Raw genomic sequence first — 15922 nt, 5'->3', positions numbered from 1 at the left:
TTCGGCGTCTTTGGCACAGGCACAGCGATGCGCGCCTGTGCGTACATCGAGGACGGTAACGGCGTCTACTGATAATTGAAGGTCGACGAGAGCGTGCGGAAAACATTCACCTCCACCGGCTGATACAGACACGGAATGGCCTTTGCTGCCCTCTAGGCCCACGGCCATGCCAGCGGGCACTAGCGGGCACTAGCGGTCCTCTGCGCCATAAAGCCAAGAATTATAGGGCCAATGAAACCGGTGACACTACGGGCAAGCAAGGAGATGAACACAATGAGAAGGAGAGTGTACAAAAAATGCTGAAGCATCTAATAGAATCAATGCGCGTGATTCTCGGTGGTCTCGAGACTCCGGCCGCTAAAAGTGCCCTACAAGTGCTCGCTGTGCTAGAGCCGCCTATCGCAGCTCTTTATATGCTATAAAGATTTTGTTTGGCACTTGTGCTGTTCACGCAGGGAGGTCCACACCAGCTTCGTCCTAACGCCTCTATATTTAAGTTCACTCAAATTGGTGACTACAGACTTGAGGCGAAGCCTGATTGTGGCTTCATAGATGAAATTTGTGAATGTTTATCATCAGCGTGTTGAGCTCGCTTTCACCTTTGCGCCTCCCTCTTGCTATGTCATCATTATCCCTCATCACATCTTTATGTCCCCATTCCCCCGCCCCCTGTGCAAAGTAGCAGGCTATTGCACCTTATCTCAGGCCGACCTCTCTGCCTTCTTTCAATTAAATGATCTCTCTCTCTCGCTCATTCAAAAGAATGTCGAAAATTTTAAGGTTAAAGCGATAACATTGAAGCATGAAGTTTTCAACTTTGTAACTGAGCAATAAAAACGCTACAGTGACGTTTAACTTCGCGAACGCGGGTGATGTGCAAACGTATACGTGCTGTTCCGCACAGGAAGCTGCCGGTCTTAGGTACAGCTAGACGCCTACACTGTCCGCATCGCTGATCGTATTCAAGACAGAGCTCGTGCGGCGGCGCTATTCGCAGCAGCCGCCAGAACGGGAGGCCCATTAGACACAATTGCTTGCTTACCCAGCATGGTGTCAGCGCGCACTGTCAATAATGAACACTTCACGCTTGGTGACCATGGACACTCGCTGCCAAAGCGCTGGCGTGAAGAATCAAGGCAGGAACAGCGAGCAAAGTGACCTTCGTGCTGTCTATCACTTCAACTCTAACTGAGCGGTGAGGACCCAGCGCACGCAAACCTACGAGCCGTCCGCCCACCTATACTGTGACCCCCCAAGGCAGAATTCTTTCACGATAAATCCCCTGCAACCACGCCGTGGCACAATATGGTGGTAACGCTAGCAGGGTACTACCGTTCAGTACCGCATGGCGACACGGCGGTAAGGGGAGCGTTCTCGCATTGTTCGATCGTTACAGCTAGCTCTTTGAGATGCTGTCGTGACGCTGCGCCTCTGGTCACAGCGTCTTCCATAAGAGGCGTTGAGAGGCGCTGCACAGGGTTATAAACGTTGAGTTTGGCTTGAGGTTTTGTGGCGAATGGACGTGCCTCTCGGGGGGCCGTGGCGGCGATGAAATCATAAGTTATTGCGCATGCTTTAAGCTTGCTTCTGTTTTTGATTTGCCAATTTTTTTTGCCTCTTAATAGTAATTGGGTGGTTTTCTTTTTCTTCTTATATTTTTGTCTCTGGTATTTCGTGTGCGCGGGTATGTTTCGTGTACATTTGGTTTTGCAGGATAGTTAGAGCGCCCTTTCGCGCCACATGCTTCAACACGTGCAGCCGGGTGGGACGTTGAGTGTTTGTAGCCTTTAAATGGTAGCTTGGAGGTGGCAAGCGTAATAGCTATTAGTGGTTTTACTGTGCGTGTTTTGGTAGGAGAGTGAGAGCGTGGGCGCCTGGTTGAGCGTGTGCGAGAGTGTGTCGTATCTTGCGTCTCCGCGGCATTGATTGCTTTTGAAACAGTGGTGAGAGTTGCTTTGCGACCTTTTGATGATTTGGATCCTGTGCGTATCGGTTTTGCTAAAAGGCACGTAGAATCCAGTATTATAGTATTATAGTATTTGCATTAGAAAAATCCGTGCAATACATGGCAAGAAGCCGGGAAAGTAGGCAGTGTGCGAGGGGTCCCACAAGGCATATGAGGGGACGGATTAGAATAGAGACGGAACCGAGTCAATCGGCACACACTGCGATGTCGATGCTAGGCTGGAGAAAATGGAGGCTTTCAAGAAAGAGCTTGTCAAACAGGGGGAAGAGCTCAAAAATTAACTAAATAGGAGCATGATGCACGGAAAGTAGTTGAAAAAGGAATTGAAGCAGCCGAGGAAACGCTGAACAGTTGTGCCATTGTGAACGAGATTGTGCGTGACAATGCAACCCAGTTCCCCGACGTCCCAGGAGAGGGAGCGCCAGCAAAGCACGTGGAATGCGTGCAGCGTGGTGAAATGTTAGTTGTAAAGAGCGGTACCTATCTGAACGACGCCACGAGGAAAAAGCAGGAACACATGGGGGCAATGCCCCTTGTCGAGTCCGAATCACGTGGAACAGGACAAAGCAAATCAGGGAGAGGTAGGTGAGAGTGAAAGGATGATTACCGCCGGTGACTAGGTGCTCAGAAGTAATTGCGGAGAGGGCGAAAGGCGATAAAAGAGTGGCGGTAGGGACATCTCCAGGGCGGACACTGGGTTCTCTCATGGAGCGAGCAAAAGAAAACCTCGCGGAAATTGCCCACGTGCGAAACGTTGTCATATTAGCAGGTGGGTTAAAAGACGTCCTTAACAGGAAAGGGACAGGATTAGCTCAGCGCTTGGCGAAGGGGGTGGACGACTTGCGCGAACTATCCCCTGAGGTGCAGAACGTGATGTGCATGGTGCCGGAGGTTTCTGTACGTGACAGTTACGTACACAGAGCTGTATTGGCTGCCAATGAGGCGATATGGTAAATGAGTCGGGAGAAAGGCTTCGAGGTTATTGAAGTAAACAGGGAAGTGAGAAGGTGTGGTGGTTTTAAATGAGACGAGATCAACTTCAATTACTGGCTGGCGCGAGAAGTGGGCTGGCGACTTGGTGGTCGCGCTGTTGCTTCTTCAGGGGGCCCGCGGGCGCTCAGGAGGTCAGAGTAGATAGTAATGAAGAAGGTCCCCTAGGGGAACATCAGAAGAGTATCGCCGTCGATAATAGAAAAAGGAGGGAAACAAGAAAAAAACCTCGCCATGCAATAGGCTACATAAACATGCAGGGCGGCAGAAGAAAGGAAAAGTGGGCAGAGATTGAGAAGCAGCTCCACAGAGAACAAACAGGGGTGTGCGCGGTTACAGAAACGCGCCATAGAGACTCAGAAGAGCCGCCAGTTATTGAGAAATATGTTTGGGAAGGGTGCAAGAGAACTAAGTCGGAAAGAAAGGGAGGGGGAGTCGGAACGCTCATCCATCAGGGAGCCAAATGGAAAAGAGTAAATTCACAATGTCAAGAGCATCTATGGTTATCAGGTACAATGAGTGGGAAAGAAAATTGGCTGGGCGTTACGTATTTGTGGACCGCAAAAAATCGCACAGAGAAGAATAAAGAATTAGTGGAATGCATAAGCGCTGATATTAAGGGTTTCGGAAGTGGTGCTGAAATTGTCCTATTAGGTGACATGAATGCACACATACAGGATTTAGATGGCTATACCGACAATAACAGAAAGTGAATGCTGGGCCTTTGTGAGTAACATAACCTCGTAATCGTGAATACAGGGCCTAAGTGTGAAGGACAGATCACGTGGGAAGTGGAAAACCGGCAATCGACCATTGATTACTGTATGATGACAGAAGGAATTTATTATAAGTTGAGAGAAATGGTCATTGATGAGGAAGGGTTTAACAGCGTAGGGAGTGACCATAAACGCATTATATTGAAAATGGGATATGTAGTTGGGAAAGAGAGCAAGGAGAGCAAAATGGCCAGTCCAAATTTGAGCGCTGAACAAATAGCAAATACAGTCACTAGAGTTGAGGAAGCACTTCGCAAATGGCCAAGTAAAGAGTGGGAATATGGTGAGCTTCTAAGTGTAATAACGACAGAAATACGGAAACAGAAAAAACATGTTCGTTGGAAAGGAAAAAAAGAGACCGGAAAGCTGGTGGAACAAGGAGATACGAGAAGCGATCGTCGAACGACAGAAAGCATCTCGAGAGCACAGGCACGCAGAGAAGGCGCACTTGCCACAGGATGAAGTAACTAGTAAATGGGTAATATAACGGGAGAAAAAGTGTATGGTTCAAATACTGGTACAAGCAAAATTAAAAGGTGAAAGTGAACGTTGGTTGTCAGGAATATGTGAGAAAAAGAAAGCCGCACCTAGAATATATTGAAACCACATAAAATTATTAGGCAGGAAGTCAACAACAATACAAAAACATATCCTAGACGAAGATGAAGACAGACTGGAAGGAGAAGCGGCAATAAATTACATCCGATAAACAACAGCCGAATCTTTCCAAGGCAATGACGAGATTATACTTGATGAAAAAAAGAGCATGAAAGAGACCCAAGGGGAAAAGCAGCTGGTGCTGACAAATTTAAACTTGAAGAAAGCGGAAGAGAAAATTCCTAAGCGCACAGCCACATGGCTAGACGAGGTTCCCGTTAGGCTGATAATTGCACTAAGACCAATAAGTAAGGAAGCTCTGGTGAAAGCAGTGGAAAAAAACTTTAAAAGATAGACGAATACCAGACAATTGGCGACAAAGTAGAATGAATTTAATTTATAAAGGTAATGAGGAGAAAGACAGAATTCACTCGTATAGACCGTTGACCATTACATCGGTAATATACAGACTAGCAATGCAGGCAATCAAATTAAAGCTTCAAGCATGGACAGAGAATAATGGCATTTTGGGAGATCTTCAGAATGACTTCAGAATAGGTAGGCGTTTGGATGATAACTTGTTTGTTCTTACTCAGCGTGTTGAAATATCAAAAGCAGAAAGCAGACCGTTGCATGTGGCCTTTCTAGACATTACAGGAGCCTACGACAACGTAGACCGCAACATTTTGTCGGATATTCTGGAAGGGGAAGGCTTAGGTAACGATTGTCTACAGCTATTGAGAGAGATTTACCTAGAAAATACCGTTTGCGTTGAATGGAAAGGGATGAGGAGCGAGGAGAAAGTTCATATCAACAAGGGGCTGAGGCAGGGGTGCCCTTTATCCCCGTTGCTATATATGATGTACATGGTGAGGATGGAGAGGGCGCTAGAAGGAAGTAATATCGGGTTTAATCTCTCATACAAACAGGTGGGTACAGTAATAGAGCAGCAACTCCCAGGTTTAGTTTATCCGGACGACATTGTGTTGCTAGCTAACAAGCAAAGTGATTTGCAACGTCTGGCTAATATCTGGGGACAGGAAGGCAACAATTTAGGTTTGAAATTTAGTGTTAGAAAATCAGGTGTTATGGTATTCAATGAAAACAGTGAACAGACAGTGGAGATAGAGGGTCAAGAAATACCTCGGGTAACAGAATATAAATACCTTGGTATATGGATAAACGAAGGCAATGGATATATGGAAACACAGGAAAAAACCATAACAGTAAAGGGGAAGAGAAATGCAGCCATAATGGAAGCACAGAGTGCTATGGGGATACAACAGGTACGAGGTCCTCCGAGGTATGTGGAAAGGTGTAATGGTTCCAGGACTTACTTTTGGAAATGCGGTGGTTTGCTATAAATCAGGGCTACAATCAGGACTCGACGGGAACCAAAGGTCAGTGGGTGGCCTTGCATTGGGCACTCACGGGCTGGAGGTGTGCAGTTGTGCAGGGTGATATGGGCTGGACTAGTTTAGAAGTGAGAGAAGCTCGCAGTAAAATTGAGTATGAAGAACGGCTGAGGAATACGGAAGAAAGTAAATGGGCTGGGAGAGTGTTCAGGTATCTGTACAGGAAAAACATTGATTCATAATGGAGGAAAAGAACTAGGAAGCTTACCAGCAAATATTCAGCCTGTCGGGTGGACAACACAGCAACAAAGAACGTCAAGCGGAGTGTCAGAGAGGCCGAAATAATCTAATGGGTGACGGCAATGGAAAATAAACCTGCCATGAGTAACTACTTAAGAGGAAAAAACGACATCAGGAAAGAAATAATTTATGATAACTCTAAGGGAAGCTGATTACTTTTCGAAGCGAGATCGGGTTGCCTTAGAACACTCACCTATAAAGCGAGATATTTGAAGGAAAAAGAAGCATGTGCTTGCTGCGGTACAGCTAGGGAAAATATGGAGCATGTTTTATTAGAATGTGAAGACGTCTACCCAGCGGTCGATTTAGGCACCACTGGCCTCCTTGGAGCCCATGGATTCAGCGAGAGCAGTGGAAAAGTAAACATGCCCGCAGTAGGGATTAGTAAGAGGCGATAGGAGGATTGGTGGAAGAAAAGTAGGGAAACGACAAAAAAAGTAGACGTGCAAAAGCGAAGTTCGCCATGGGGGACCAGAAAATTTGTTTGTGGAAGTTCATAGTCTTTTTTGTTTTTTATTGTTTAACTTAGGTAGGAGATTAGGCAGTATAATAGCAAGAGCTTGGTGGCGCAACGCAAAACCCCGTTCCAATGGGGACGCTCATAACATCCATCCATCCATCCATCCATCCATCCATCCATCCATCCATCCATCCATCCATCCATCCATCCATCCATCCATCCATCCATCCATCCATCCATCCACCCAACGCGTTGCTTGAGGGAGGGAGCACTCTAGAGGGAGCACCCCCATAACAGAGTGCAATATAGTGCCGCAAATAATCGCCTGCGAATGCGTCAACGTATTCTTCAATAGTAAGCGGGGTTGGTTATTCATAATTTTGTTCTTTATTTATTAGTAGCAAACGTCTCAGCCACAAAAATTAAGCTATATGCGTGTAAGACCTTGTGTTCGAAGTGGTAGTTTAAAGAGTATGAAGGCCGCCTAATGATTTTTATCGTCAAATTTCTCTGTTGTCGTTGCCCATAGTGCTAAATAAATGTGCAGACGAAATTTTTAGACAAAGTGGAGCCATCACGGAGGCCCCGGTGCCTTCCTCGTTCGCTTGCTCCACGGCTTCAGGCCAACACTAGATTTCACGAGCTTGGTAGTTACGATTGCGCGAAGAAACAATATCACGATTCCCTATATGGAGGCACTGAGACATCTTAGGCGGATAACGTTGTGCTGGTGGGTGGAATTTCGACATTGACTCCCATTCCGTAAGTAGGAGATTTACAAAAATCTCGTTAACCCGGTAAGAACTTCATGCAGGCTGCAAAATTATGTGTCACATAATGCCACACAACATTCTCTAGCAAATGGGGCTTACAGAACTTCGATGTCTAATTTTAGCGTCGAATAGCGGTTAGGAAACTTTGCGCGCCAATTGCTTTATTTACGATGTACTTTTCATGCGTAAGCATTCTTTGGTGAGCTGCCCGGCCATGTCACGTGAAAAGTGTAACGTCTCGTATCTGCACAAAAATACGTACTTTGATAAGTTAAGGCATCTAATCGTTATGATGGTGTAAATGTAGATCATTCAACGCTTTCAAGCTATAAGGAACAATTTATAGGAAAAACATAATAAATTGAAAAAAAATAGCCTTAGATTTACACTGAGCTCCTTAAAGAACGCACGAGGAAGCTTATAGTAGGGGTGGGTGAAGTGAAATTAAAAGTTGGCAAACTTAAATTGGTGGGTGGGCCACCCTGAAATATATGGGTGACCCAATTTGGTATGTGGGGTGGGCCAACAAAATTAGGGGCTGGGCCAACTTCAAATTAGAACTTGGGCCAAAACAGATTTAGCGGTGGGCCAACTTGAATTTTGAATGTAGGCCAACTGAAATTTGGTGGTGGACCTACTTGAAATTTTACGGTGGACCAACCTAAATTTTGGAGTGGGCCAGCCTATACTTAATGGTGAGCGAACTAATGTTTGGGGTTGTGCCGCTGAAATCTGGGGGTGGGCGAACTAGAAATATGACACTGGCCCAACCTCAATTTATGAGAGGGCCGACTTGAGTTTAGGGGCGGGCGAACTAAAATTTCGTGGTGGGCCAAGTGGCCCACCACGATATTTCAACAACTCAACAATTCAACAAACTAGAATTGTTGAAAGTTAGCGCTCGTCCCGTATTCGTGCTTCGTCCTTGTGTCATTCCTGCGCTATGTATCCCAGTTTGTATGTATCCCAGCAACACACCCAAACTTCTTTCCTACTAAAATGGAAATATCCAGCTGGGTCAGGTAAAATTTGGCGTGGGCCAGCTTGAAATTTGAGGTGAGCGAGGTTAAATTTTGGGGTGGACAAACTTGAAATTTGAAGGCGGGCCAACTTATAATATGGGGCGGGCCAACTTGAAACTCGGAGGTCGGCCAACCTAAATTTGGGGATGGGCTAACTTAAATTTAGGCGTAGGCAAACTTATATTTGGCGGCGGAACAACTTGAAATTTAGTGCTGGGCAAACTTTAATTTGGTCGTACACCCAATAGAAATTTGGGATTGGGCCAACTTGAAATTTGCATGTGGGCCTACTTAAATTTAGGGGTTGGTCAACTTAAAGCTTGGGGCTGCAGGGTCGCCCAACTGAAATTTGTTGGTGCACCGACTCCAATTTCGGGGTGGGCCTACTTGACATTTGGGTTCGCGCAACTGTAATGTGGGCTAGTGCCAACTTGAACTTTTAGGGTGAAACTACCTAAATTTGTGTGCGGGCTAACTTGAGATTTTGAGGTGGCCCAATGTTCAATTGAACGCCGCTGAGCGTCCTTCGAGTTACGAGCACCTCGCGGGCAACGAGAACGTTGAGACGCTTGGTGCATTTTCCTTGGGCCTTACCGAGGCGCAGTCAGAACGCAGGCGAAAGTTTGTGCGGATAAAGAACTCGCGCATAACACAGGCTTGCGAGAGCGGCAGCAATGGTGGCATGGCATCGCGGCAATGCACGTGCTACAGCGGCACCTGGTCGGCCGCTCTGCTCCGTGGAGGCGCGCTCGAGCCCGGTGTTCCGGATCAATTGGCACGATTGCATTGAAGGGGCGGATGCGGCGAAAAAAATGTGCCAATTTCCTACTTAAGCCTAAATATTTTTTTTAGAGCGCAGCTCTTTGGCGTCCGTTCCTGGGTTTCGCGTCGTCGTCGTCGTCGGCCTCGTAACCAGCTCCGCCCCCCTTTCATCCCCCCAGCGCTAGCAGCGACCGCCTGATACCGCTGGATGCCGCTGACGCCGCTAGAGAGTCAAGATAACGTGACTGCATAGAACACCGTCGCAGCCATGCAGAAAGAGGAGGAAAGGGTCCCCCCCCCCCCCCTGTTCTTGTGTGGCGGATAGGGTGCTCTTCAGTTGCCGACGCGCCGGTTATTCGTTGTCCCTGAAACCAACTCCGCAGCTGGGGTTGACTCACTATCGGCGTCAGCGGCATCAGTCAGTCGCTGCTATCTCTTCCCTCCTCCCTTTATCGTGTTGTCCGCTTGCTGCGCGCGCTTCTGCCCCCATCGTTTGCCGCTGGGTGTACACGCCGCCCCCCTCCCCCCTCTTCCTGCGAGTCTCCGGTTGTCAAAGCGCCGGCTCGAACTTAATTCCTTTCTTCGCTCCTCCTCCAATGCAACCCCTGTGCGGTGGCAATCAGAGAGCCAGATCGGTGGCGGCGGATCTGTATATGTGCACCGCCCGAGCCGAAATTGCCGCTGCCGTTCGCCCTGTGCGGTGGCAATCAGAGAGCCAGATCGGTGGCGGCTTGACATAAAGACAAACAGCAATTTCCTAACACTTATGCGGGAGAACATCCCGTTCCTCTCGCTCGTAACGCGTCCCACGGCTGTGACAACCTCGCGAGGCACTTGTATACATCTCGCACTTGTATACATCTCGTCTTTGAGAATCAAGCATTGGTGTACCAAGTCGAACATATATCAGTCTATTTCTCCGACCACAAAGCTTCCTTCATGACTGTCAAGAACTGTTAGTGGAGTCTTTGTTAAAGGAATACGTGTGAAAAAAAAAATTCTGTGATAGCGCATACATGTGTTGCTCGATTTCTTTGCCTCAATCTATCGAAAAGGTGAAACAGCTTATTTTCTGCGCTCAAACTTCGCATTAGGAAGTAACGTAATCGTCGGTAATTTTTTTTGCCACCGGAACGGCCACGGACAGACGCGCATAAGCTAGGAAAAGCAAGTAAGCTAAACTTAGCAAAAGCACAGTCACAGCTGAGCCGAAGAGTGCTCATGCATTATTAAACAACTCTCAGAATGTCTGTAGCTTTATGTGAAGGGCATGATGAGCATTTCTGGTTTCACAGTGGCTACAAGTTAGATTTGTATTTGAAGTGCTAGACATTTCATTCAAATCGATCCATTGGTTGTTTCATGAACATTTATGTGTTTATCATGTATTTTAATAGGGCCATTGGAGTTGGCGCCCAGCTGGAGCTTTCCCTTATTGGCTGCAGGTAAAGCATAAACAGGCAAGGTAGCTTTCTTCACTTATGTTACGTATTCATACTTTCTAGTTCACATTCTGTTTTGTGCATATTGCTTCCCGTACGCATTTTTAGCTTTCGATACAGATCTCTTATGGACTACACTTGTCATCTGCAAACAACGATCAAGTTAGTTATTGAACTAAGTTCCTAACAAATCATATAGTTACCGTGCGGAAAATCTGGCGACATTTTGTTTCTTAAGCTTAGCAAGTCAAAATATGACGTAAAAAGCGACTGACGGTGCTTTCGCGCCAACCTTTTCATCTTTCTGAAATTTCTTGTGAAGGCAAGATGGTGGCTTTCACTTGAAGCTTGCTAGATAATGCACGCACGTGTGCCCCATGTGACTAGCCAATAAAAACGCGGTTGTGACCGTGCTGACGTTGATGTCTCAGTACAAAATCATTGGTGTAGAGAACAGAAAATATGCATTTTAGTTGGCTGCTGTGAGGCTGCGCATAAGCTGCAGCTGCGCTTAGTCAATTTCTCGTTGTCGTCATCGTTTACTGCCGTCATTAAAGTGAGTGAGAGAGAGATAGTGAAAGAGGAAGAGGTTTATTGCTCGCGGAAAGCTCAGAGGTCGGCTAGAACTTGTGTGTTCTGAGCAGCAGGGCCGTGAATTTGCAACGATGCCTTTTCGTACGCTACTTTTTTTGCGCTTCTTCGGCGGTAAGCGCGACACTCCGCCCGCGTTATCAGTGGGATCGGCCGACCGTGAACGGATGATTGTAAGTGCGGGAAAGAATGGACTAGGAGGTGTCGCTGCAACATTGCGACCGTGTTGAGTGACAATGTCAAATTCACCCACATTGTTGAATTCGGTAATGCCTAAATTTTGTGACAATCAGACAAGCCCTAGCAGCCCTCTGGGCTAGTAAGGGACATAAGGATGGCGGATTTGACAGTATGGGCGAATGACAATGCCAAGAATAGGCAGCTTAGCTTTTGGCTGAAGGGGAGAGAGAACAACAGATGAAGCAGATGATGCCGACGATGGTGATCATGTGATCTGCAACTCGCAGCTGGTGATGCTCATTGCTAGTATTCCCGTTAGGTTGCTTTCTCTTGATGCAAGGTTAAGTGGCAGCTGCTCACTGGTCGCGACTAATCTATGCAGCACCATCGCGTTTCTTAGTGTTTCTTTAGAGACCAAATGCAACAAAATTTCAATTTGGTGAAATCGGTAATAAAGAAAGAGTCAAGATTATCCACACGAAAGCTTCTACATCAACTTGGGAATGTGAAGCACAAGCTAAAGAGTGACAAATTTTGGGTGTGGTGTATGCCATTGCAAGTGCAAACTTGTCTTGGAATAATGTCGGCGGAAGAGGGAAATGCTAGAGGCGCCTCAAGCAGCATTAAAACGACGTCAAGAAGCAACACGCGTCATCGAGCTCACTTTATGAACAATGTGTTTCGTCGGGGCATGCTATTAACTGGCATCAGGCGTGGGTAATTCGGAAAGAATAGAATCGAAATATGCGTCCTTATCTAGAGTGGCTTCATATTCGAACCATGACGCACACTGTCGACTGAAATGAAGGAAATTTGCCACTTGTGTGCGCTAGGTACCTAAGACACATCCTACGGCGTAGTTAAGGTACTTTTTTTATCGCGTTTAGTTCCATTTGTGAACGAGGCCCCGCGTGAAAGCCTAAACGTCAATGTTACTGAATGTCTCGTTGCCGGTGTTTTCTTTTGTTTTACCATGTTCCATCCCGGCCCGGCCGGATTCGCTCTTAATTTCGATTTTGGTATACACCACTGAAATAACCATGGCAAAGCTGTAAGGCTGGTAACTGTCAATTGTTCTGATGTTTTTTTTTTCACGCGCCGATATGAAATTGCTGTCGACGTCCTCAAGCGAGCTGTCGGATTGCATTAATCCAGATCGGCCTGCGAAGATCAAATATAGCAGAACAATGGTTAACTCCGAAAAATGTAGGGCATACACCTTACAAACCGGTACCTGTCTTCAGTTTCCTACGATTCAATCGCTAGCAAAGTAGCCCCCCCCCCCCCCCATAGCGGGCACAGTATTGGGCACTGACTTCATATGAAGGCGGAAGTGACGTAAATATGTTCCGCCGGAATCGGCGCCGCCACGGTGGAGCGAAAAAGTGCGATCCGGCGCAAGGCGAGTTGACCCTAATCGACCAGTGGAAACGAAATTCGCCGCTGCGGAACAAGAAGTTCTGGCTCCAAATTGACCAGTGGAATTACTATTATTAACGTGCTTTAGCTAGCGCCTTGACAGACGGCGTGCACACCTAATGGTTAGCGGATGCCGTGGGAATTCCAGCAAAACAGCTGCAATGCTTCCAGTGCCACCGCATATCGAACGCAGTGGAAACAATCTCGGAGGTCGTGCCCAGGAGCTCCGTCAGCACTCAACTTTCTAGACCCCCTGCCACTTTTGGCATGTGGCATTCACTATTTATTCCTTTAGGATTTGGTATAAGAGGCGTCTGGCTTTGCGAACTCTTCTTGACGTATGTGCTCGTTTGAAAACGTGCAATTTTACACGAAGCCTGCTGTAAATCTACGCTATCCGGAACTAATATATTTAACATCGTCGAGAACTTTGTTCAAGGCAAATTGCAATTGCTGCACGAAACCGTGCTAGCCGACCTGAGGACTACAACTATGACTTTATCTACCGCTCATACGTTTCGCGGAGCTCATGTCAACTTTCGGCTGCATACAATAGTATCATTTTTTTTTGGAGGATTTCGATGCAAAACAATCTTTTTTGCGGAATTTTCACGATACAAGTTACAAAGTTAATAGGAAGCACTTTTACCACCGTAGTGATGCGATACGTATTCTTGAATTTATACAATATCTAACAGCGGCTTGCCGCGTGTAAAAGGAAGGAAATATCGTTTGTGAAGGTTATAAAACATTTAATAGATATTTTCTTTTCATACCATAAAGTTGGCCTCAAAATGCTAGACCTGGCGTCGTCGACATTCTACTGACCTCGTGACACACAGCAATAGTTCCTCACGTCCACCAATGTTGTTGTCGATACACTGACGTTCTCTATAACAAAAAGTAAGCACTTGTGGCGCTAATTTGTTTCTGAGTGCAAGCACAGCGAATCGGATAGTCAGATAGTCAGAGTGAGTCATTGTATCATGACGCCACGCCGCCCTCACACTATAGGTGCCTTCGTGGAAACTGGTTCGTGTAAAAAAGAGTATCCTAGTGAATTCTTGAGAGTCGCTTCCCACTCGTCTGTCCACCCATCATGTTTTTACAAATCGAAAGAATCAAATCTCCATTTATCGCAATAAATTAACAAGTCGCAATTGTCTTCTCGGTAATCTTTCAAGAACAACCGCTGCAGAAAGCGTAAAGGCAGCTGCACTTACTGCATTTACTTAGGCATCAACAGTACCTGTGGCATTCATACAGACGATCAGGATTGACGTATCGCGATAGAACATAATAGCTTTACAGCAAGAGCGCTCAATGCTTCCAAGTAACGGTTCGTGAAGTAGCCGGAATGACCTCACACGCATTCTTTATTTATTCAAGAACAATACAAATAAGAAAAAATGACCGTGGCGCACGGACTTTTGTGGTCCGGATTTCATGGAAACAGTGAGTGAGTAATGGAAACGGTAAAGTTAATACATTGCTCGAAAGAAACGAGTGACTGCAAACTTCTTGGAATGTATTAAAAAGAAATTATGGCGCTCTACATGCCAAAACCACCATCTGATTATGAGGCACGCCGTATTTGGGGACTCCGCAAATTTGGATCACCTGCGGTTCTTTAACGTGCACTTAAATCTAAGCACACCGGTGGTCTCAAATTTCGCCCCCCTGGAAATGCGGCCCTCGTGGCCGGGAATCGATCCCACGACCTCGTGCTTAGCAGCCCAGTACCAAAGCCACTAAGCAACCACGGCAGGCGGAATTCATTAAAGTCACGCAGAAGAAAGAACGAGAAGATGCTGCAGGCAGTAAGTAAAATGTGCCTGAAATAACTTAAAATTCAGTGGCGATTTAGCGGCAAGTGAAAAGAAATGCGAAAGCATTACGCCGTAGCGGAATTCATTCAAATCATTTTTTCAAGGAAAGCCGCTTAACAGTGACGGCCAGATATTCGGTAGTCGGAACACAGGATGCATCTTGTAAGACACACATGCCATAAGACTCAGTTAAGTTCATATGATTCAATATTATCTCTATTCCCTTTCAAGTAGCGCTTCACTATTGCTGATGAGCGACTGCTTTCGAAAGTTCAGGCTAATTTGTCTGACATGCGAGCAGTTCTCGAAAACACCCCTGGCAGGCGAGGGCAAAGTGGAAGTGAACAACTTTGTCACGGCCACCAAGGATAAGTGACGCAAAAAGCGTTGGCGCCCAAAGTGATTAGGAATGTGGAAGGTCACTGGAAATATAGGTAAAACGAAATGATGTTTAAAGATTCGCACGGGCACGGCTCTATCGTTAAAAATAACGAGGAATGGTCAGGCACCTCGAACTGTCCTTTTATTTTTACTGCGGTCAGTGGTCTGCTTCATTTCCAACAACGATTTGACCTGAACAGACGGTATTCGACTACATCGCACAAAATTTGTACGCGAACGCCGTACAGCTACTGTTGCAATGACACGCGGCAGGTCTCACCTCTGAAACAGTCTCCATCGCTTGGACGCCAGCTCTGCAACAGCGCAAAAGCGAAAGTTCAAGCATACGTTGTGTAAGTGGAGGGAAATCTTTGTTCCAGCTTACAACGCCGTCTGCCAAGCAGCCGATGTGCTGCGCTGGCGACCACCGCAAAGGGCAGCGACGTCTCTTCACCTCCAGTACTGGTTAGAAGGTCGCTCGTGTGTTTCCGCAGCTGTCTTGCGAGATCCCGTGAGAGGCGCCTCAGGACAGAAACTAAGCGCCTCTAGAAGATCTCGTTAGTAGTCAGCGCTGCCCTTTGTCGGCTCTGCGGGTACACTAATTAGGAGTGAATGAATAAACGAAGACGTGTAGGGCAGCTTTATTTTATGGATTGTTTTTTTTTCTGGTATATTTATTGCATATAACTCCATACCTCCAATGGTTGCTCCCAGTGATAACTTAAATGTGGCTTCATGTGAGTGAATCATGAAAGTAAAATAAAAATAAAAAGATGGATGTAGTTTTTTTATCAAATGTTGAAGGATTGAGCCCGAGTAAGTGCCGTTAATTCTAATCGGTGAAAAAAAGAAATTGCAGATCTGACGCGCTGCGAGAATCGGTTTGGGTGAAGCTTCATAGATATTTGCGAAGAACGTATGTTGTTCCTTGTTTAATGACCATGTGGGAATGTAGAGCATGAGACCAAATTGGACACATGTTAAAGGTGGAACGTGAATCTCATTATCGAGATATGGCGCTCGAACATATGAATCCCAAATAAGACGACAAAGGAATGACAGTAATAATGACGACGGCA

At 46.3% G+C, this 15922-nt stretch overlaps 1 protein-coding gene across 1 annotated transcript in view; it reads right to left on the bottom strand.

Moving 5' to 3' along the window:
- The window catches only part of LOC142592648 (multidrug resistance protein mrp-7-like), a 226056-nt gene extending 210777 nt beyond the window's left edge, over positions 1 to 15279 (bottom strand). Inside the window, exon 1 of the mRNA XM_075704207.1 lies at positions 15124 to 15279. Coding sequence (XP_075560322.1) covers positions 15124 to 15189 — 66 coding nt within the window. The 5' untranslated portion in view covers positions 15190 to 15279. The remainder of the gene's footprint in view (positions 1 to 15123) is intronic.
- Positions 15280 to 15922: the final 643 nt, after the last annotated feature.

This window comes from Dermacentor variabilis, chromosome 9 (assembly GCF_050947875.1).
Source record: "Dermacentor variabilis isolate Ectoservices chromosome 9, ASM5094787v1, whole genome shotgun sequence".
NCBI lineage: Eukaryota > Metazoa > Arthropoda > Arachnida > Ixodida > Ixodidae > Dermacentor > Dermacentor variabilis.
Note: the sequence above shows the minus strand (reverse complement) of the source record. Positions and strands in the feature narration are given on the sequence as shown.